We start from the raw sequence: 24488 nt of genomic DNA, 5'->3' as shown, positions 1-24488 counted from the left end.
CTTCACATTGAGCAGATTTTTTTTTATTGAAGTTTTAATACTTTTTAGTATTACAGCAAAGTTTGATGTTGCCTCCATAAAAAAAACATAATTATACATTAAAATAATTTCATGCTTTTGGAAAATAACTTCTCCTGCTGAACTCCTGTCTGAGTTGATTCTTAGCAGTCTGACATTTTGGTAAATGTTGATTTTATTTAGAGACTGTCAAAACAAAAATGGTGCATTTTTATTAAATGCAAAAAGAGAGCTCCTGTAAAAGGTAACTTCTGTAGCTAGTGGCTACAATGGTGGCCTAAATATTTGAGGCAAATTCCTTGATTTTCCTGAAGACTGAGAGAGTGTCATGTTGTAGTTCAAAGGGAAATTTAAATTTTATTCTAGGTTTTATAGTTTCTTACATTTTTAAATAGGTAACACATCAAAGCTACTAGTACGCAATGATGTTAAAAGCAGTTGTCAATGACAAATAACTCAAAAATGTCCCCAGAAGATATTTTTTTCATAACCTGATCAAACAGGGTGGCTGAGTAGTTCTGCTTTTGCTGCTCAGCTGCACCCCTTTGGGAGAATTTAGCAGTTAAGTAATTGTTAGGCAAAAATTACAGCCCCAAATACCATTTACTGCAGCAGAATCAAGATTTTACTTCCTTTTTTTTTAAAAAAAAAGTCCATGATGGAAACTATCCACACTGTGAAAAGCCATGTTTCTGGTTTCCAGGAAAGGTTTACTGTTATTTTTTTTAAACATGCTTCTCCGACGGAGCGAAATGGGTGGCAGCGGCAAGCGAGCCGGGGGGACGCGCTCTGTGCACTGATCCCTCTTGGCGACCTGGCCGCCCGTTAGTGACCGCAGTGCTAGAGTTACACGCTGGGTTCTTGGCCTCTGAGTCACCTCCTCAGGGCAAATCTTTGCTGGAAGTGAGGCTTGGATCAGGCCTGTGAAAGCTGATAGTACCTCAGAGCTCACCCACAATAAGAGGCCTTACGTGATGATGTGGCAGGGTTTTTCTGGTGCTGTTCTTTTATTAATGGGGTGACATGGTCATATTCATTTATATACCTCATAAACCTCATTCAGTACCTAATGTTCTTGTGCGTAACTCAAAGCCTCTGCTTCTTCTGACTTGTGAGAAAATGATAGCTCGAACTAAGCCACTTATTCTCTGCAGTAAAATGAGAGTGCACTAATTATTTATCAATATCTTACCTTTAGAACAGAAGAAAGAACTGATTTCATAGCACAAAACAGAGCCATCTAGAGAATAACAACCATTATACTAAAAAAGGTTCCATGAAGGTGTAAGTGATAAGTCGGTTTTATATGACAGCAAAGCTGTAAATGCATGAATAAACTTCTGGAATATTTTTTTATATATGTGTGTGTGTATATATTTACATATGTATGTAGATATATATCTCCTCCTACTCACTGCCTCCTGCAATGTTTATCTTAAATTAAGCTTTCAGAATCCATTTTAAGAAACACAGCATAAGAAACACACCAGGACTCTGTTTTGCTTGGAGCTGAGCATCTAGTTTAAGAAAATAACTACCCTTTTCTTTTCTCTTAACCCTCATGAGTGAAAAAGTAAGCAAGCATCTCACAGAATCCAGCTGAAAGGAATAAAGGAAATGGTCTCCAGCAGGTCCTTTCCTACAGAAAACTGTTCCTTGGTATGCTTTTTTTTTGCATTCACTTCCACTTAATTAGATGCCTTGTAATCAAACAGGCTTGCTTCTAAGTTTTCATTTTGTCAGGAGTGCTTGAGATCATGCTTAGTATTAGCAGGCATAAATTTGAAGCATGGGGTCTCTTCTAGAGATTTTACTTCGAGATTTCTGAAAATCAGAGGTAGGCTGGATTGTTCTCTCCTTGCATACCTAAAAGCACAGCTACAACACCATGTTTGTGGTGTAGCTTTCTCATACGTCGTCTTTTGTTGCCTCGGAGCACCCTAGTTTAAGCCTTGGGTAGGAGGTGAGTGCAAGATGGTGTCTCATGGCAGACAACTCTGCTGCCCAGAAGCATCTTGAAGCACATGGTGTCTGACCCGTTCCATGTGAATTTGAAGAAAAACTTCGTGACTGCAATAGGCTGCCCAGAGAGGTTTGGAATCTCCTTCTCCGGAGATTTTCAAAACCCTCCTGGACACGATCCAGTGCCACGTGCTCTAGGTGACCCTACTTGAGCAGGAGGATTGGTCTAGATGATCTCTAGAGGTCCTTTCCAACCTCCACCATTCTGTGACTCTGTAACTGCGGTGGGATCTGTTGGACCATTGTGTCTATACCTGAGCTTGTTACCTCGGGCTCCTTTTGTCACCAGTGGAAAAAAATAGGTACTTCCAGAGCACAAGTTACTTCCTTCTAAAATAGACATCTAAATAGGTCAGATGAATCACCTTTTAGAAGTGCTGATCCCTTGTATGTTGATTGAATTTAAACGTTTTGGTTTAGGATTAATGGTATTTCCTCCTGACTGTTCTTCAGAGCTGGCAGGGTTTTCTTGCGGAGCTGCTGTGTGATATAAATTGTTCCAAATACTTCCCTGTGTCAGAACAGTGTTGGCAATGAGGCTGAAGCTCCAGGTAACCTCAATCAAGATGACCCACTTCCCGTGGATTCCAGGAGCAACCGTTAAAGGGAAATTACGCTTTCACATGAGGCACTTCAGGAAAACAAAATTTTCAGCAAAAGTAAAAGCTTACGAACAGCAGGTGATAATATATTATTTATGGAGGCATTTTAGAAATCCTGCGACTATAATTATCTTTTTGGCAGACTTCTGTAAGTGTTATATGTAACCACAGTGCAATGCTTCTTTTTGCTGCATGTAAATACACTTAGTCCATGTCCTTGAAAGTTTGCCTGCGTGCCTAAGAATAATTATACTATAAATGTTTGGTAATTAATGTACCTAGTCCAAAATTACATGTGAATTTTTGAAATCAAAGGAGTAATAACACTTAATTCTCTTATAGTTAACCTTCCAGTTATTTGAATGAGCGCTAATTAGAGCTGGAAGACCATAAGCACACTTTTACGCTAATTACGATGTTGATTATGCTGTAATTGCAGTTGCAGCAGAGTAACGAGATTTCCTTTTTTAACTATTTCAGTGGCTCACGCAACACCAGTTCTCATAGTGCTGGCCCAGAAAGGTGTCAAGCTGCTCGATGCTGCTTCTGTGGGTGCAAGTCAAACGCCCAGAGATCATAGGAGGGAATTAAAGATTATCCTGGGAGTGCCCAGCTAGGAACGCCTGTAGGAAAGATAAGTGTATGATCGTGTCAAAGCAACACCTAGAAGGTCCTGGGATGGCTGGAGTGGAAGGTAGGGCTGCTCCTTGGCCCGGTTGCTCAAGTTTGGTTTGTCTGGCAATGACAGCTCCTGCCTGCAGGTTGTCCCAGTCACCTCCCAGTGTGCGAGAAGGAGCTGTTCCAGTTCTCAAACAGGCCCAGAGGATGGGGAAGAAAGGGGCCTTTCAGGGCAGAAAGGCAAAAATGTAGCCCAGGGGGTTCCTGCAGGGCTGGGCTGCAATGAGGAGTCCCTGGGGCGAGCGGGGCAGAGGAGCAGCCAGATGAGCTCGGCTGTGACTCGCGGCCTGGAAGAACCAGGTGCTCTCCCCACCAGGGAGAGACCTTACCCAGGTCCTTCCTCACCCCAGCTCGCCCTTCCTCGTGCCTCGAGGTTGTGTCAGCCCTGTGGCCTGTGCCACCTGCGACGTGACCTCTGAGTCACACAAGACACTGGCAGAAGGGAGGCAGGGCAGGTGACGGCAGCGTGTCAGTAAGAAAGAGGCCTCTTAAAGAGTTTTCTTCCATACTCCCTGCATATCATCACTTCTCCCGCTCTGCTATTAATACACAGAGGGGCAGGTCAAGAAATAGTTATGGGACCCAAATATTTTCTGTTCCCAAGGCCTTGTAGCTCTTACTTCTTGTTCTGCTTAACCCTATTCCCCAGCACCTTGGCTCTTCACCAGACCTGTAGCACCAGTGCTCTCACTTCTGCACCGCTCTGTTTCTCATGCAGTGGTTTTCTCCTGTGCAGAGCCCTGCTTTTCTGCACACCCTTTGCACAAGCACAACCACCAAAACTAGGCTCCTTTTGTTTTCCCCCTCCTACCATTTGAAGCAATAAGGACGTCAGGATTCTGAAGAGCTAAGGAGCAGGACAGGCACCTTTCTGATCAGCAGACAAAACACAGCGGCTGCTTAAAGCAATGACACCAACCTGCTGCCAGCCTCTTCCTGCTCTCTTTTTACCAGTGCAGCAGCGCAAGGGAGGGAGCAGCTGAAACAGAAAACGCGGAGAGCCGAACTATTTATTTGCTCCTGTGCTAGGTACCAGAGCTTGTCTCCTCCCCTGCGAGTCTCCACCCTCTTTTTTTATGCCCAGGGCTATTTTGGGCTGGGAGCGCTGCACTCTGACAGATGAGGATCCTGTACCGAGCACAGCAGCACTTGTTGCTCTGAAGAACTGCACAGGCACAACGAGGGCTGTTTCTCTGCTAGCTCTGAATTTTTTTCCTTTCTTTCTTTTTAATTAACTTGGAAAGTTATTTCCTCCACTGCTGTGGAGTCTTATCCTTGCGAACGATGTTTTGAAAGCGTTGTGGGAGCCCTTCAAGAGCGAAACCCTCAGGCAGCTGCTGGCTGAAACGCCTTTCGCCTCCTGCTATAAGAGACCAGCTTCTAGCCTTGGGGGGGTGGAAGATGACAGATTATGTTCCCACAAATGGGGAGGGAAAGGACCCCGAGATCGAGCTGTTCGTGAAGGTAAGTCGCCCTGTGCACTGGACCCTCGTGTAGCGCTCGGGTCCTCTGGGCTCCTATTTAATAATCAAACTTTAATTTCCTGGCACCGCATGGAGACGGTTCTTTGACAGCCCCGTTATCTCTTGCAAACACGTTCGTGCTGCTTTGTCCTTCGTAACATTAGAATTAGGTAATGCTGTTAAGGGAAAGTCGGGCTGCTTTTATTTTCCTGTGAGTGCTCTCCTCGAGAGTTTGTTCTGTTATTGTTAGCCTGCTGCTGCCTGCATGTATGACATCTCCAGTGCCAGGCTTTCCCACTGAGAATCCTGACTTCTTTTTCATTTCTGGGAAGAAGAGGGTGACAAGCTGAGCGTGATTTGGTACCTTGTCAGAGGCTGTCAGGGCTGAAGCCCTAGCAGCTCCTAAAACAAAAAGGGCTGAGTGAAGTTGGTAGACTATTCCCTGGAAAAAGCCTATTCTTCTTTCTGAAAAATAAATCATTTTTTCACTCCATGTTACCACCTTCAGCTCATTCTTGTTCTATACCAAGGTATCTGAAGACAGAAACCCCCAAAATGAAAATATATAAAAATAAGTACACTTACTATAGGATTTCAGAATGTTTCAAATTTGGTGCGTCTGTTGGTCTTGGGCTGGGGAAGTCTTTCTGTTAAAATTAATAGCATAGTTCAAACCTGTAATTCATGCGACCTTATTAATAGCAAACTTCATGCAAACTCTGCCCCATCGAAGAGCTCAGATTTTTTGATGCTCAGAGCACATTTCAAGGCCTTTATGTACATCTAGGCTGAAATCCACTGTGCCCATATGAAGCCTGGGTATTTGGCCTTTCCAAGCCTGAACCAGCTCTGTAAACTGACAGGATTATTATTAATATGTGGGAGTTGTATGTGGCACTTGCCAATAGAGTACCAAATGACTGGGAAACAAATTCCAACTCCTCCCTTCTGCCAGGTCCAGGGTACATACGGTTGCCTTGTACTCCATGAAGGATATTTGGGGCTTTGAGGCTGAAATGCAAGCCTCGTCCCTAGTGCATATACATAGCCTCTTCATGCATCTTCCAAAACCAACCAGTTCAAATACAGCCTTTCTGAATGAGCCAGTGCAGAGATCTTTTTCCTTAACAGCTAGAGAATGCACAAGAACTCTTGGTTCCTACCTGCCCAACAGATCCCTGGGCAAAGCTTAGTGTTTTAAAAGGCACCTGCAGTGGTCCATGCATCCTGATAACCTTTCACTGCAAGCTCTTTCTACAGAGGTGAGTGGAGATGTCTGTGGGATCACAAATAGCTTAATAAGATTTTATGGCAGCCTTGTCATCACAAATGTATGAATGTAAGTCTTTAATTAGTGATTTGTGTAAGTGCCTACAATATTTTGTTGAGGTAGATATGGATACGTGTGATGTGCATGTGATGTGCTTGTGGACTAGCATCAGCTGTTGAAATGAAGACCCTTTTCCAGATTCACTGTGTGAAATTCTGGCACCATAAAAGTTAGCAGCAAAACATTAACTGAATTCAACTGAGCTATGCCATCATCTCAAGATTTATAGCCCCTGAGAGAACATTCTTAGTAGTCGATGATTTCCTGCATAATGCACAGTATAGGATTTCATAGAGACTCTTGCATAAAACTCATAATCTGCAGGGCCAGAGCAAACGAATTAGGTGTCTATCACCAAATTAGTATCATCCTTGAGACTTTCCATCTAGGCTAAAAATTTTCAGCTCCGCAAGTTTTGGAAATGTGCCATTTAATTTAATTAAAAGTCTAAAAAAAGTTGAACACTAAAGATTATGACAAGAGTATAAAAATGTACAGCTCAATATGAGAACAAATAAAAGAAAAGCTAAAAGGTGAAAGTAGGAGAATTTAAGAGACATATTAATAGATGAAAACGCCATTAGAGCATGAAATTTAAAAGGATAGCATGGTAGTAAAGGGAGGTAAACAGGAAAGCTGATCCAGGTGAGAATCTGCAAAGAAGGCACCTCTGTCTAAGATTGGAAAAAAGAAAAACAGTGGCAATTTCTAGATGAGTACAAGGCACTGGAACTATTTGAAAACCTAAAAAATACTGGACTGCACTTGGCGACGGTTCTATTAACAGGAGATATTGGGTCAGTGAGGTCAATTGGGTCAACTTCATCATTTGACTTTGTAGTCTCAATATTTCACTCAAGAAAAAGGATTCAGATCTCTATCCTTGAATGAAAGCCAGTGATAAGTATAAGATAGTGGTTGTGATCTGTATGTTCAGTAAGCAGGCGTGATCCAGAAAAGATCTGTGTTTCACCCACCATGAAGTAGCTATTAAAAGCAGCTTGTGTCTCAGGTAAAAAAAGAAAAAAAATGTTACACAATTGCTCTGTTCCCTCTTTCTGCTTAAGAACCAGAAGAGGAGAAGCCTTAGAAAGACAAGTAGAGAGATGGTTGTAAACAAAAGAGCAGGGCTGTAACCTAATGCAGGTTCGATAGCTGCCGAGCTATGCAGATTGCCTGGGCAGCACCAGCAGTACTTTAAAACACAGATATTTAAACTATTGTGGCAGAGACAGGTTAGGTGGTTATCACACCTATTTATTAGCATCACCATTGAGTCCAGTGTTTCTCTAACTCTGCCATGACCTGGATCTGTGAAATGATCTTTTTTTAACAAGCATTTGTTTGGTTTTGTTGTGAATTTTTTGTTGTTGTTGTTGTAAACTGATTGCTTTCCTCCCAGCACCCAAATCTGGGTCAGGATGCGAGGAGAGGAACAGGGCAAACCTGAGGGGTGGTGAAGCCTGACGGGGAGCTGGTGCCGCTTTAATTGGGTCTGCAGTTTGTGTAGCTCTGCCTGCTGCCAACGCTGACGCTCTCCAGCAGCAATTCCCTCCGTAAACTTGTTTGACAAGGAATTGGAAGGGGCTGCTGGAGGAGAGGCCTGTTCTGTGGCAGGGAGAGAAGTCGGCAGTACCAGCTTCAAGAGAGGAACCATCAGGAGGGAGCACTTGCGCTCTCCTTCACCCAGCTTGTTGGGTTAATTTTAATTCTCCAGGTGCTGGAAAAGCAGAATACTGCTCTTTGACACTCTGATGAAAGGTATATACAGCTTTTTTCTGACAGTCTTGTACTACGCTCGAATATAATGACTAACCTGAAATGATACTCTTTTTGGAGACTGTTGAAATACATATTGTTAAAATGCATAGGGATCACTGAACTTTTACGATTCCTTTTTCTTTTGCAGTGAATAGGTGCCTGGATACATTTCATAATTACAATAATAAAATTACTGCTAGAAAGTTATTTTCAAGGGGAGTATGTTGTAAACACGGAAAACAAAACATTACAAAAACAACAAAACTCGATAGTACAGCTGTCGTTTTGCATTGCTCAGGATGAATGCAGTCTGGAAAGCAAATAAGCCGCACAAATTGTCCACAGTACATTTCATCAAAAATATCTTCCTGAATACTGAATAAGAAAATATATAATAATGAATATTTTTGATACTCTAAAGACAGTAGTATCATCATGTTAGGGTAATAAAATGAGTAGGGAGGTAGGCAGACAGTTATTTTTGCAACCATTGTCATGATATTGAATGATTAATATTTTAGGTACGTTCATCAGATCGGTGTTTGAGGAGCTTTTGCTTGATAAATGTTAGCTTTTACTTCACAAAATGTTCCAATGTGATCATTCTGAGCTCCCATCCACAGAAAACATAGAGCTGTGTGCTAACTGAAAGCAAACTTACACCTCACAGGGACCTCCAAGTTCCACACTCACCAACTCATCCATTAAATATATTGTCACTTACCAATTTAAGGCATAAGGCTGCAACATGCCAAAGACATCAGGAGTTGAGAGGATCTGAGTTGTGCATGAGCAGATAGTGCAAAGACATGTGGGGAGTATCACACGGATAGAATATCAGCCAAGGCTCAAGGCCTAATGTTGTCACAGTGTTCGTAACACCCTCAAAAGTCATTTGCTGTCGGAGGGTTGTCACAGAGGGGTTGGAGACCTAGTGTGCTCATGGTTTCCCAGCGCCAGGAAATGAAATGCGAGGCACCCGTGATCCCTTGCTCATGTCCAAGTTTCATTTCTTGGACTGAAACAGGCACATGAGCAAACAGCAGAGCCTGCAGATGCCTCGGAGTCATACTGGGATGTTTGAGGGGTCTCTTAGGAGTAGGTTTAAAAACAGTGGCAAAACTCATCACCACCCTCATGATGACTGAATGCATTGGTCAGGCAGAGATCCTCCTGCTGATTGACAGGCTCTGCCCAAACCCATGAATCACCTCAGACCTTGCTCTCAGTAGGGCCTAGGTGCTCTTCTGCCTTTCCTTTGGGCATAAATTATCCCAGAAGGAGCAGGAAGGTGCAAACATTTTGTGCACTTTGGGATTCCTTTTTGTACATTTCTGGATTTTATTTATTTATTTATTAAATTCTCTCTGCCATCAGGCAATTTCAAACTAACCCTACTTAGCATTTTGGTCACCAGCTATAATGAAAAAAAAAAAGATACAAGTAAAGAAAGATGCTCTTAGTAAAAACAATTCTTCCCTACTATTAAGGTTTGTTTTAAGGTAGGAAAATCACTCTGATGAGAGACTAGATTTAGTTCCAACTTTCAGCGGTTATCAAAAGGCAGTAGAATATAATGGTTTTACAAACCAGAATCCTTAAAGTCACAGACTTGGTAGAATCCTCTTAACTCATTGTAAAAATCCAAGCTCTTCAATTTATTTGATTCATAGACTTCCCCCAATAAATATTCTGATGCTAGAGTGGAAATCACAATCAAATCTGGAAAGCACAAAGTTCTTTCCTAGTTCTTAAGAAGCTTCATATTTTCCTGGCTATTATGAAGTCAGGTTTTGGCTTCCATACAAAATTGTTTCTATATTTAGCAAAACTTCCTTGGTAGAAAGGAAATAATAAAAAGCAAAAAGCAAGGAAGAAGCATGAGACCAAAATGTCTGGTTCAGCCTTTCTGGTGCTCCGTGATAACCAAGAACATTTTTCTGGCTCCTAGGGCAGGTGATTTGCCAAGTTTTTCAGTTTTCAGACAGAGACACCTTCCCATGCAGTGCATGGGGCTTCTGACAGGAGGCTGTTGTGAGCCTGGGTGTTATTCAGGCTCTTTCATTTTTAACTGTTTTTGACTTATCCAGCAGTTGGAGGGCTGCATGGACACATCCCTTCCAAACTTCCTTCGGGATAACCGTGTCCCCCCAGTCTCCATCAGTTGCCTGAGAGAAGCAGTCTGGTCTTGTAGTATGCTGGCCTGGTGGATCTATATTAAGGTGACCAAATTTACAAGCTTTATTGGTAATCCAGACACTTGCACGTATAGAATCAAGGGGAAAACATCTGTGTTGGCAATATCTAGTTTTGTTTTAATCTTACATTGTTAACAAAGTATAATTCAATAAATTAATGAATAGAAGTCCCGCAAATGTTTTTTAAATTAGAAGTTGTTTATTTTTTCCCTGTGATGAAGAAAACCAAGACTCTATAGAGGCTTTAGTCCATGTTATACAGCTATGTGTCTGCATGTCTGTTTTTTCTCTTTGAGAATTTTCAGATTTTGTCTTATGTCAAGACAGGTGTCTCACTGGAGGAAAAATTAGACAAACAGTAAACAGTTTTAGTAGGCCAAGTTTATAAAAGGAGCTGCTGGGATAGATTACTATTCTTGCCATCTTGTACCTAGTCTGGGATGCTTTTAGAATCAATTGGAAAACTGGATTTATGCATCTCCACTTAAAGAGGTTTTTCACCTAAGTATCTTTCACCTAACTACATGATCTGATCCTTAGTGTATGACTGAAGGTGAATTGCACCATTGCCTGCTGCAATCTTTTGTTTTAATATAAATGGCCATGACTACTAGTTTTTTGTTGAACTTGATGGCATTTGAAGATGTTAAGTGGACCAAAACAGCTGATTAAAATGAAACATGCTTAAGTACTTTGCTGAATATGCGTAGACATTATTTCCCTGAATGCTTTTCTAAATTGGATTCATAATTAGTGTGGGTAAAGCTTCAGAAACATTCAGAATGGGTCATATACTATTAGTATTAAAGCTGATGAGATTTCTGCTGATGAGTTCAATGGCAGCAGAGTTGGTCCAACTTGCACGTTTTGAGAAACCTCACTTTAAGGATATTTAGTATCTCATATTTAAAATCTACCTACTAATTCCTTCCTTTGAGTCCAGTTTTTCTGAGTTCCATAGTTAAATCAGGCAAATATAGTGCGTTGATTCTAACATATGGATGGCGAAGAACTGGTGAAATCCATCATTATTATTGCTTGAGCTTAGAAATAGCTGTCAGTATCGTTTGGGTGCTCTATCTTTAGCTGCAGATAGCACTTTTTCCATCTCTGGACAAGCAGCATATAGCTCGTCAGGCTCACAGGTTGTTGTGTCATGGTTCAGCGATGACAGTGAAGCTCCAGTAAGTGTCCTTGGGAAACGTTTATCATCAATATATGGCTTTGCAGAGGCTATTCCAGCACAGTAAATGTCACTGAGATCACTTGACATAGCATCCCAAAAATACACAGGGATCCTTTCCAAGAAAGGCTAGGCTAAAACTGAATGCTCATATGACGCTTAATTCTTTAAAATCTGGCAGATATCAGCAAACAATTCCCATCAGTGCTGCACTAGCATTTTCATTTTGCAACTCAAAGCTCTGGTGGCAGATTTTTCAAGTTACTCAGGCAGATATTAAGGTGCTGTGCGTTCGTGACTCAGTTTTAAATATGAATAAAAGCAGATGGCTGTTACGCTTTTTTTTCTTTTCCCTCTTTCTTTTTTCATCAAAGGCTCACTCGGAGCCACAGGGAGAACCAACAGGTTATGGAAGATTTTGTTTCTGTGCTGGATTCATAGTGTATTCAAACCTATAAACCGTATTTAGACTTGGACACCAGAGCAGTCACCTAAAGTGCTTCAGTAAGTTCTTTGAAAACAGTTTTCAGTGATTTGTTTGACACACCAAATTTTAACACTGACAAAGTCTAAAGGAGATGCTAATTCCCTTCCCTACTTTGCCCCTTGCTCCACCCATTTGCTTGAACTTCTTCCATATTGCTGATGTGCAATAAAACTCACCCAGGTGTGATAACAGTGATAGATGTTCGTTTGGAGTTGCGAGTGAAAAATATCTTTGATTCCTTCTTGTGTCTGATGAATTTAATCAGCATCATTCTGTATTTCTGGAATATTTTTTTTATCTTAAACTGAGAAGTTAAAATGATAACAATGGAAGAAAGGTAACTCAAAGTATTCTCTGTTTTTTTTTTTTTTTTTTCAAAGATCCAAAGCCAGTGATTTTTATATAATAGCACTTAGGGGTAGCATTTTCTGTAACTGATTAGATGTTCAGCACATCATTGCCATTTTCTACAAAAATTAATAGCAAAGTTTACACATAAATGTAGTATGGGTCTGTAGGAAGAGTGTTTTCTCAGGCTGTATCAAAATAAACGACTGCTTGCAAATGAGTATTTTTACATGTCTCTCAGTGTGTGGTTTTACCCTGTTATTCTTGAATTTCTGATAAGTTAAAAAAGGATAAAAGAAAAAAAGAAGGCAAAAAAGGCAAGTTGCTCATCAAGCAGCTTAACTAATGAAGTCTAATGCAGTCTGATTAGATGACGCTCCCTTGGGCAGCAGTTTTGAGAGGTCCCTTCCAAGTACAGTTATTCTGTGATTTCCTATGAATTATGTACAGCACTTCATAGCAATAAATGCCACTTCTTACTGGCATTCACTACTGGACCACCTCTCCTGGCAAGACACAGCATGCTGCATGGTTGCCTTTTCTTTACAAAGGGCATTAATTTAGGTCTTTTTTTCTTTTACCTTCCTGGCAGTTTTCATGAAGTTTGCTGGAATGTAACTGTCTCTGAGGGATAATATAATCAAAGGAGAAATACATGTATAGTTCAATACCTTGGTTTTCCTTAGACACCTCGTCAAGTGGGGACCACGTAGATGTTCTGCCGGGGGCCAGTTTCACGTGGCTGTCTGCCTGGCTGTCTTTCTGTCGGGAAGGTGGTTGCTGATGTGCACTTAAGTGCAACCCTTTTTAGTAACAGTTTTATGAGCTTATGTCGATCTTCAGTGGTGTAGCAGAAATTCCTCTACAATTCAGCTGCCCTGGTGAGTCTCAGAAATTTATACCAATCCGTGCTGTAATCCTGGTGAGAGCTATGTCAGTCCCCAGAGTACCTTGATTCAGCTTCTACTTAAAGAATACTGAATATCAGGAGCTTGAGTGGCTCTCCATTTTTTTTCTTTTTTCAATGTACCTGATACCAAAAAAAGGTGAAATTTCCCCATTTCCCCTTAATGTGTAATTCTAGCAACCATGCATAAAACTCAGATAAAATGCTAGCTGGCATTTCAGGAGTGTTACATTTTATTTTTGTACATCACTTAGCATGGCTTGATTCTATCTGGGTATTTCATGTCTGCACACTAGTTGCATGCTTTAGTCTCTATTTTTTTCCTTTGCTATTAGTAGGGGTTTTGAAGGTTCAGATTATGTATAGCCTAGGTGATTTAAATGCATAAGTACCTAGACTGTATGACCTTGCTGGAAAAGATGTAGAGAAGAAAGTTTTTAAGGGTTAAAAAATATTCAGATTGCCATCCTTAAGGCAGTCTTTATTGTTTATGTAAAAGACCAAAGGTCATTTGACTGCAATATTGAACACGCCTGTGGAGGGCCTTCTGATCTACTGGTTAAAAGTGTAACAAGAAATATTAATAATTAGTTAAGGGCAGATATAGCCAAGTTAGAAATAAGCTTAATAACAACTTTGAAGATAATTAACTGTTGGAATAACCAAATGAGAATGTGCGGTTTGGTTGACTGTTCAGATCAAGGCTAGATATATCTTTAATGAAGTATGCATAGAGTCAATACAGGAATAAGCATGCCATAAAGTGTGCAAACCTAGCAGGTTTTGTTATGGAGCATATCTTTGTAAACTAGGACAGCCTGAGAAGGCTTGGCTCAATCCCAGATAGAGATAAAAGAAATCTTTGATTTCACTATCATTGTAAGATAAAATACTTTTGGTCAAAGCCATTCTGGTGGAAATTATGTTCACAGGCTGCTTTAATTTCTTAAAATGTCTCTTGGTGCCCTGGACATGACAGGGGGATGTGATTAGTGCAGGTGGTAGCTATATCCACCTGCACTGTTCACATCTGGGTAGTAGTAGTAGTTCGTCTTTGCCTGGATGTGCAAGGGCCACGTGTGGAAGGGCCTTAAAGACTAAAGCAGTGGGGAGACACCGAGTCTGCAGGGGCTGCCGGTCCATGTTTCAGTACAGATCAGACTTTGTATATGAGGTAAAATGAGCTAAAGGGCATTACGAGACCTGAATTTGCTTTGTGACTGGCATGGGAATATCGCATAAGTCATGCCACCCCTCTCTATCTTGGTTTAATTTCCCTGACACATTTACATCAATGTTATTTTTTGCCTCTATGCAGCTTAGTAGCTTCCCTAGCTAAAATACATGAAACACAAAGCTACTTGTGCTATGTGATTCAGCTCCTCATAAAACACTAAGCTAATTCCCAACACCAGGCGGCTGCTGCTTAATGCTCACTGCCAGGCTTGTTCTCCCCATACCAACTTTAGCACCCAAAAAACCATGCTGACCACTGCCACCCACCACCCGCAGCTCTCGTTTTGGGTGCTGCTACGGGCCTGTACCTGTGTATTGTGTGAAACAAGTGGAATTCGGAAGAAAAAAACAGCCCCTGATGGATCATGGCTATTGTTGGCAGTGTTTTTCTAGATCACGATTCTCTTTGTGTGGGTCCACGGGCATGTTGCGTTACTGCTTTCCATTTGCTTTTAGCTGCTGAATGAGCAGCTTACTTCAAACACATACAAGGGCATATCATGGGAGGAAATTATTTTCTTTCACTGCCCTGTGTTTTGTGATGAGCCGTTGTTGCTGATTCATTATACAATTGGAGATTTGTTTGGTTTGTTTATTTTATTTAGGCTCATTTTAAAGCTGTTCCAGGATGAGGAGGGGTTGAATCATGGAATATTCTTGCAGGTTACAGGATCCCACAGAACGGTGTTTTTAGCTGTTTTTCTGTGTCCAGTTCTTTCAATTTTTCAGGGAGTCCCCAAAAGTCACAGTGCTCCAAGCCCCTGCATTATTAAGCCTTGTTTCAGGCTCTTCCACTAGAACTTGGATCATTTTCATTTTCTGCTCTTCTCTGACTGTTAGTTGACACCTGCAATAAAGAGTGGTATTTTTTCGTGTTTTACCGAGTCTCTCCTGAATCGAGATGTGATAACTGGAGATTTTATGTATTTCTTTAATAACTTTAAATCAGAATTCCCCAGTTTAGCTCTAAATTCAGTTCTAGGTCTAGATCTTGCATTGAGGTTCAAAACTCCTCTTTCGTTTCCCCTGCATTAGCTCTCAGTCACCCAACTCCAAGGTAGAGCCAAGATGATTCTCTCGGAGCGCGGGTCGCTCAGACTCATGCTGCAGTGCTGCATTTCCTCAAGCAAATTCCAAAGGACCTGCTAATTTCCTAATTAGTCCCCCAGGCATCTCTTCCACACTGTGTGCCAGGGATTTGGGAAGAAATAAGCCATATCCAGAATCTCTGTGAGAGTGCTGCAATTAGTAGTAATCAAATTGTGCCCCCCTGTCAGAAGCAGGGTTTTTATACTAATGTTTGGCTATTCGATAGAAGTGTGAATTTATGGCGTTTCTCTGTGTTCTTACTTTTCAAGAACCTCCAGCATAGACTTCCATTCCACAATAACACGAAAGTATCTCTGTTTTGGAGATAATTATGTGTAAATAGGAGAAAATAGTTAATTCATCAAAGCTTACTCAGGTACTTAAGTGAATTGGGCCTAGCTCTCTACACAAACACACACAAAATGCTGAGAAATACGCTTGCCAAATACCAGTTTCTCAATTATCCTGTTAACTTGGACATTTCAATGAGCTTTTTATGGCTGATGTTTGGAGCATGCACTTCAAAGGGCAATCTGTAAATTGCGGTTGTTAAGACTAACAGTCGTCTCTGACAACCAGCAAAATGGGAACTGCTTTGCTCCCTTGCCAGGCTCACAGGGGAGCACAGAATAAACCAAAAAGCTGCCAGAGAAACTTTGGAGATCCAGCCTTTCCCAAAGTGCAGTGGTTAGGAAACGTGCTGCCCACCTACCTGATGAAGGGTATAGCCCCAGAAGGTGCACAGTATGAATTATAATTGATTAATTGTGCTGGGAAAGCAGGGCTTGTTAATAGTCTGCTTAAGAAACTCTAAAGAGTAAAAATATATAGAAATTGTGTAAAAAAACAGAGACATTGTAGTTTGATAGCCTTGAATGGCATCCATGTCCCCAGCAGAAGCACGGCATAGGAAGCGGTGTCGCTCTTGCATTGCTTTCAATTTTCCAGTTCTGTTGGATAGATAAATACTTAGGATAACCTGAGTGCTCACAGACTGAGCTGTGAGCAATAGGTTTTAATGAACATTTTCCTGCAGAACTGACACTACTACCAAGAAGGTGCAGATGAGTGTTTATCTCTATTTTATTAAGCCTGATGATAGAGTAAAAAAAGTGTGTGAGAAAGTACTTTTGTTTGTAAGAGTGCCCAAGGAGGGATTAGCTCTGCAGTGTTGCTGAGCATGAAAAGATGATGAAAATGAGGCAAATGGTGGTAATGTGACTCATCTGAGTCGTTACATGAGCTGGAGAAACAAGGGCTGGAGAAAGACAAACTCTGATGTCGCTTGTGAGGAAAACAAGGGTGGGTTGGATATGACTGTTGATGCGCAAAGCTTGAGAAGGAGTTGAAAGAAGTAGAAGGAAAATGATTTTGACAGCGGCATCAAGTGAGACTGAAGGAGCAAGGACGCTGGGTTTACTGTTTTGATTTGAGAGAAAACCAGTGTATGGACAGTATCTTTGCACTATAATATTCTGTTATGTCTGGACTGGTACATTCATTGTGATAACTGCATGCCAGGGCAGAAGGAAGGCAGGGCTTATAGAACAGGGTTGGACACTGTCTTAAAAGGAGGAAGAGGTGTAGATCTCTTGGGGGACGTTTAGGAACCACTTCCAGCATGTGACATTTGATTCGTTTAATCTATATGAAGCAGCTAGGTGACAACAGCAACAAAATGGAGAGTGGATGGTCAGAGGAAGAGGCAGGAGTGAGAAGGTGTGTGATGAGAACAAAAAAAAAAGCAGGCACTGAGAAAAGACAGCACACACAAGCATCTCAGAAGCAAGAGAACAGTAAAAGGTGAAGAGGTGCTAGATAAATTACTATGTCTTAACTAGATAAGATTTCACACAAAGGGAAGAAAAATAAGATGAATCATTTAAGTTTTTATGGTAGATAATGGGATAAATTGAAAATGGAGAAAATTCAGTCAGAGCATCAAGTTGAAATTACACTGATAAAGTGTTTTGAGAAGATCTTAAAGAAATACCCAAGTGCAAGGTTTGGAAGTTGCATCACTGGAGCTTTGCAAAATAATCGAACAATTTATACATAGAGATTTTAAGAATTCATCTTCCACTGAGATGGAAAGTAGATGAGAACTGTGGTTTCTCAGAAACTTTTAGATAGAATCAGTGATTTTTTTTTCTTGAGCATATATTTCTTGAGAAAGTTTTGAGACAGTCACATTCCCTTCCTTTGCAGATGGCTGTCAGAAAAGACTACCTAGTCATGTTACACCCCCTTTTATTTTCTGTAGGGATATTTAGCTGATGTGTGGCTAAGCCTCACTGTATGTCTGTGTCAATAATCACATGAACTAATACAGTAATTTTGGCAGATAAAAGAACACTAATGGTGCAAATATATCCCCAAACCATGAAGCTCTGTAATGATTTCTGTGTGAATATCTGGGAACTAGAAAAAGTGTTTAGTTTGTGTTGGTATTCTCTTAGTAAATGCTTTTCTACAGTAACATCAGATCAATCAGATCAAAACCTTTTTTAAAAATTTATTTTTACTGAATGTATTGTGGGTTCCATGTATTGGAAACTCACACTGAGATGCCAGCATAAAATCAATTTTTTTCTCATTCCTGCAATGCGCTCTTTTGCAAAGCAACTTGATCCACTTTCTGCGAAAGTCTTACACATTCATCACATCTCAGGATAAAGCACACTCTACAGCACCGGTAACTTCGGAGATGCAAGAAGAGATTAAAAGAAGAGATTATAAAGACCTAGTCCTCTATAAAGACCTGCAAATTGCAGAATATCTCTTGGGCATTCCTGATTGCTCTTTATTCCCATTTCAATCAATCAAAGTCACAGATGAATACTATGTATGTGATATTAAACAAGATACAAAATGAGACTATAATTAAGAGTAGATTATGGCCTGCACTCAGCTCAGTTAATTTGGTGCTAAATGCCTCTATCAGAGACAAAACTTTGCTCATCACATTACTTGCAAATAGCTGCAAGTAACCCACTCTTCCAATAGTGCTGCAAGTAAAGTCATGGAATTTCAATAAATAATTCAGCCCTGGATCTGATTTCGGGTTCAGCATTAACTTTCAGCACCTGGCTGCTGTTATTATTTGCTAGTCTGATATGATGCTTAGAGGCATGGAAATTTGGCTGCAATTCATCAGTATTTGTAGAATATACTATATGACCAGATTAGTGTCCCAGACTCAGTGATTTTTAGCAGACATTTGAATTCCAGATGTGCACTGATTTTTCTTTTTACAAGAACACCTACTTGCAGGATTCCAGAACTACATGGGGAACAACAGATCTCTGCATAGAGCTTTCTCTGAAAGACGACTCCTATACTTGCACCTGATCTCCTCTAGAAAGAGTAATAACTTTACTATAATTTGCATGGCCCATACCACCTTTTGACAATGATTCATCCCTCATTTGATTTTCCAGAACTTTCCTATGGTAATGATTTTTTTTCCACATATCTGAATAGCTCTCAGGATACAGAAACATCTATATTTGAAATATTATAACTGGTACTCTTTGAGTAGCTAAACAAGATTCCTCCACAGGTTTCTCTCTAGAGCCCATACAACCACCTGTGGTTATGTACTAGAAAGAAATCAATGAATCCAAAATGTTCCTGCTCTCATTGGAGTCTATGAAATATTTGTTTCTACTGGGTATTGACAGAAGATTGACTTTTATAGGAGCAGAATTAGATCAAATTTGTTATAGATTAGCCTACTAATAGCTGTGATACCAAAAGTGGAATATGGCCCTATAGGCATGGTCTTCAGAGATCTAAGAGCTATTCTATATGTGCAGAACATGAGTAGCTACTCAGCAGCAGTTTTTTCTTTTCTCCTTTTTTTTTGTGCAAAGAGTTTACACCTCTAGATGTGAAATACTGTGGTAGCCAAGGTAATCAAGCAATAGCTGGTGCTTGAGCATCTCCATTGACCTTTATTAAGATTGTGATTATTTTCTGACTGCCACCGTGGCCTGACTCGCTGTAATTAAGCTTCCTTCAGCCATATAACCCACAAAAAATCAATACAACTAATAGAAAAGAAAAAAAAACCACTAACAAATGATGGGTAAATTAGCTACATTTAGCAAAATCCTTCAGATTGGACGTTTGTAGTCCACTTGAAAGCCAAAATTTCACCCTGCAATGCAAACATATACCACTAGAGGGGATTTTACTACCACTCTATGTTTAACCTGAAAACCCATATGTTCCAGTTCAACCACAAGATGTTGGCTGCAGGCTGAGTGAAATCTATGGTTTATATTATGCAAAAGGTCAGAAAAGATTATTATAATTGTCCCTTCTGGCCATTAAAACTTATGAGTGAAATTCTGGTCCCAGCAAAATCCCTGGCAAAATTCCCACTGACTTCACCAGGGCCAGGCTTCATCCTGTGAAGGTCAGAGGAAAGCAAAAGTGTGGGCCACCATGGGTCTAGAGCTGACAGCAAGCATGAGAGCAAGTGTTGCTGCCAAAGAGTCACTAACATATAGTTTTAGAAAGGTTTGATAAAGCATCCTATACAATCTCTCTGCTCATTAAGTGTCAAGATCAGTTTTGACTTTTTTTTTTTTTTTTTTGATTTCTTCAAAGCCTCCGGTAATGTAGATTGTGCAACCTCCTTAGAAAGCCGGCTTTGTGTTTTGTTATTCATTTAATTACACTGGATTTTTTTCCCCCCTAACATTTTATTGTTGCAAATTAAGTAAAATACATAATGTTATCCTCTGAGGGCACGAACAACAATGGATCGTCATGCTCTTTGTAACAGGCTTCTACGTGCTTGAGGACTATTATACTGTCTGATACTCCTAGCAGTACGTCTCATGCAATGCATTATCTTGTTGCTGTCGTTTGTAGAAGCGTACATGGATGATTCATGTTGTTTGTGATGCATGTACAATCTTCCTTCTCTTCACCCTTGTAGCATCACCAGTTATTCCCCATTGTGCATTTGTGCTCAAGATTTTGTTCTTACATTTTATTCCATGCAGTTTTCTTTACTGAATACCACTTAAGTAATTTCAGACATTTCTTCCCCAATTTCTCAGTAATGTCTACTTCTCTCCCATAGATACCAATAATGTCTCCTTGCTTGTTGTTCTCAGAAAATTTTGTAGGAATCTTTTTATTCTGCCTTTCATTTTGTTAGTAGAAACATTAAATATAATCCATCTTGCAAAGCTCTACTTGTTGTGTATGCATAGGCTAACAGTAAAGTTGATTATTACTATAACTTAAGTATTCTTTCAGACTTCTAGACACCTACTGCTTCCTTCTTACGCATGACGGTGGATACCCTGTCAAAGAACAAAGTTAAATTGTTTTAACCTATAAGTCTATACTGTCTTGTCATCTTACTCTACATGTGATTGTGAATTTATTGTCTAATCCTTTCTTCCAGATTCTTTCTGTATGTTAATGTTAAGCTGATATATTTCAATTCTCTCTCTCTTTTTTTTTTTTCCCCATGGAATTTCTTTTACAAGATTGGTGAATATGGGTCTGACAAAAAGCAAAGCTTTTAAAAGGTGTTCACTATAGTTACCATCCAGTGACTAAGGTGGTTTCCTTGCTTTCATACCAGTCAGTGCTGGGAGCATCATTGCCTTGTTAGAGCCACTGGCAACTGTTCTGCTTGTAATATGTTAGGAGGCCTGTAAAGTGCATAGTCCCCAGCTGCAGTTCACTGGCATGCAACACTGGAAAAATGTTCCTAGCAGGCACTCTGGAGAAGAATTTCTGCATACCAGACCCAACTTTTCAATGGTAATGTATAAGGGATTTGCCCTGGAAGACTGAGAATCATTAAGTAACCTCATGAGTAATATAGAGACAATATTGTAGAGACAAACTGCAGAGAGCACACCTTTCATTTGTAAGAATTATTTTAATATGTGACAATATCTGCCAAAGGATAGGTATTACGTTTAGGCCAAGATTTTCCAAATGGCTAACACATGTAGATGCCTTGAGACAGTTTGAAAGTGACTGCTTTCTTGCAACTAGCAGCCTTCCACACTTTGAGAATATCAGAATCACAGGAATGGTTGAGGCTGGAAGGGACCTCTAGAAATCATCTAGTCCAACCCTCCTGCTCAAGCAGGGACACCTAGAGCACGTGGCACATGGTGGCATCCAGGCGGATTTGGAAGATCTCTAGAGAAGGAGACTCCACAACCTCTCTGTTCCAGGGCTCTGTCACTCTCACAGGAAAGAAGTTCTTTCTCATGTGGAGAAACTTGTATCCATTACCCCTTGTCCTATCACTGGCCACCACTGAGAAGAGTTTGGCCCCATCCTCCCTACATTCACCTCTCAGGTACTTGTACATGTTGATCTCCTCGCAGTCTTCTCTAGGCTGAACAGGCCCAGCTCGCTTAGTCTTTCCTCATGAGACAGATGCTCCAGTCCCTTCATCATCTTTGTCACTCTCCGCTGGACCCTCTCTAGAAGTTCCACGTCCCTCTTGTCCTGGGGAGCCCAGAACTGCACCCAATACTCCAGATGCGGCCTCACCAGAGCTGAGCAGAGGGGCAGGATCCCCTCCCTCGACCTACTGGCAACGCTCCTCCTGATGCAGCCAGGATCCCATTGGCCTTCTTGGCCACGAGGGCACATTGCTGCCTCATGGTTAACCTGTTGTCAACCAGGACTCCCAAATCCCTCTCTGCAGAGCTGCTTTCCAGCAGGTCAGCCCCTAGTCTGTACTGGTGTCCAGGGTTATTCCTCCCCATGTGCAGGACCCTGCACTTGTCCTTGTTTAACCTCATAAGGTTTCCCTCTGCCCAACTCTCCATCCTATCTAGGTCTCTCTGAATGGCAGCACAGCCCTCAGGAGTGTCGGCCACTCCACCAGTCACTCTGTGCCCTCGTCCAAGTCATTGATGAACAAGTTGAACAACACCAGGCCCAGTACTGACCCTTGTGGAACACCACTGGCCACAGGCCTCCAGCTAGACTTGGCCCGATTTATCACCACACTCTGAGCTCCGCCATCCAGAGATAGAGCAATCAATGTGGAAGGAACAGTTGTTTTAAAATTCCTGGTAAGAAATTGCCTGCTTTCCTATTTCGTGGCTTGTTTCCCCCTAGTTGTCCAGTCAGTGGTCTAGCAGGGTGCTGGGACCATGGAAAGCCGCAAGAGCACTGGGCCCAAGGTCAAAATGTGCAGCTGAGCCAGGATTCGCAGGACTGCAGGCTTTCCTGTAGCCCAATGGGGTAAAATTGCATTTGAAATATACTGAGACTATTTCAGCTTCTCTCCTCCCTGCAGAAACCCACAGCTCCTGTTGAATAAAGCTGCGAATGTTTTAAAATGTGTTATATTGCAGTTTAGAGCAAAATCCTGAAATTCTTCATAAATTACTTACTGAGCTGTTCAAATCCCTTATGTATGCTAATTTCATGGCATTGTGTACAGAGAGTGCATTGGACTGAGATGCAGAGATTCCTAGCTTTTCAGAATTAGAAGTACCTTTTCAGTGGTTCTGCTTGAGGGTTAGCTAGCCCTGAGGATCAACAGGACTTATTTTTATAGTTTCATTCCATTCATGAAAATATTCATGGGAAGAAGCTAACCTATATGACTGATGCCTTCCTGCCCATGCTGCTGTTCACCTGAATATAGAAACTGGAAAATAAAGATTCATTAAACAACAAGAAAATATTTGTCGTGGCTTCACTACCAATGCCGATGGCATTTCCAACCTGCAGTTCCATCTCCTGAAAATCCTAAATGATTCAGGAGTACAAATTCCTCTCTCCCAAAACTCTGGAGATCCAAGAAATGCAGCAGCTCTGTGGGTATCCTCAACTCTACTGACATGCTGCACAGTGCAACAGGCCAGCTTTCCTCAAATTGCCTGCAACGTAGACCAAGTTAAGCTTATGTGTATCTATAATATATGGCTGTATGTATGCCAAACTTCAACATTTTGGCTGGCTTTTGTGGAGCTGGCTAAAGAATTTCACCACTTCCTTTTTGTTTTGTTACTACCCTGACTTTATTTCTAGCAAATATTCTATTTTTATTTGACATATATGCACATGGTCCATTCCCATGTGTGTGCGTGCTTATGAATATATTTTGACTTTATCTTGTCCAGCCTTGGAAGACTGCTGCTAAGAATTTCTCCTAGCAAAATGAAATCCCAGAAAAAGTCCAATGAAGTTAAATTGCTATGCAGTAAATTTATTATTGTTGTTATAGGCCCCCATTCAGGAAAGTACTTAAGTGTGTGCTTAAGTCCCATTGAAATCATCAGGACTTAAGAACATGCTTAAAGTCAAGCATATACTTCCTTTGAATTGGGATATATTTCAGCACATGCTTAAATGCTTTCCTGAACCGGAGCCACAGTCAACAAGAATGTTCTGTGATACACAGGGCTTGTGCTGCAAGATTTACTTCTTACTTGAGACCTACCCGTGCTGCTTTATGAATATATGCTTCTTAACTTGCCTCTCTGTTGGTGGCACACCAAATAACTTACTGGCTTTTACATTTGGACAAAAAGTTGTGAAAGAAAATAGACTAGAAATTGGAAAAAAAAATCCTTACTAAAGCAATACCTTGGCATGTCTGATCTCATGTTGCAGCCAATGATTTTTTCCCTACAGTAGAGATTTGTGCTATTGTGTGTGTGGTATAATTACAAAGACAGATTTCTTTTTTTTTTATAGCACAATAAATAGGATATTTCCTGGCCTGCTCTACATTTTGAATAGGGTTTTCACTTCCCCTTTGGGTTCTGAGCGTAAGGAGAGTAAGTGTCAAAAGGCAGGTTCTTTCCCAATTACAAAACAGACCAAAACCATGTGTAACGTGAATCTAGATTTTGACTGTAGGAATGGTGAAATCAAATCTCTCCTTAATCCCTTAGTGGGATTAGATTGAACATTAAGATGAATTAGCCTGCCTGCTTTTGCTAACTTGTTAAAATCCCATTGAAAAATAAAAAATGTTTGTGTCATTGAAAATATCTGCATACTTTACATAGGACCCAAGAAAACATTGGACTGTTGTGCAGAATGTTCTCAATGCAATGAAAAATAAAAAGAGAAGCCTAACAGATAAAAACAAATACATCTTGATCCTTTAGAAAAAAAGAGAACAGCACTTTCCAATATGCAGTTCTTT

At 40.8% G+C, this 24488-nt stretch overlaps 1 protein-coding gene across 2 annotated transcripts in view; it reads left to right on the top strand.

Moving 5' to 3' along the window:
* Positions 1–24488, top strand: part of CLIC5 (CLIC family member 5) — a 66250-nt gene that overhangs the window by 12713 nt on the left and 29049 nt on the right. Inside the window, exon 1 of one of the 2 annotated variants that reach the window (XM_088520120.1) lies at positions 4396–4784. The exons of the other annotated variant lie outside the window; for it this stretch is intronic. Within the exon in view, the coding sequence (XP_088376246.1) occupies positions 4722–4784 (63 nt within the window). The 5' untranslated portion in view covers positions 4396–4721. Of the gene's footprint in view, positions 1–4395; positions 4785–24488 lie in introns of those variants that run through there. 2 annotated transcript variants of the gene reach the window in all.

The sequence above is a fragment of the Tinamus guttatus genome, unplaced genomic scaffold (genome assembly GCF_059628265.1).
Source record: "Tinamus guttatus ecotype Peru unplaced genomic scaffold, ASM5962826v1 Tinamus_guttatus_pri_ptg000080l, whole genome shotgun sequence".
In the NCBI taxonomy this organism is placed as follows: Eukaryota; Metazoa; Chordata; class Aves; order Tinamiformes; family Tinamidae; genus Tinamus; species Tinamus guttatus.
The sequence above is the reverse complement of the archived record's forward strand: the minus strand, read 5'-3'. Positions and strand labels throughout refer to the sequence as shown.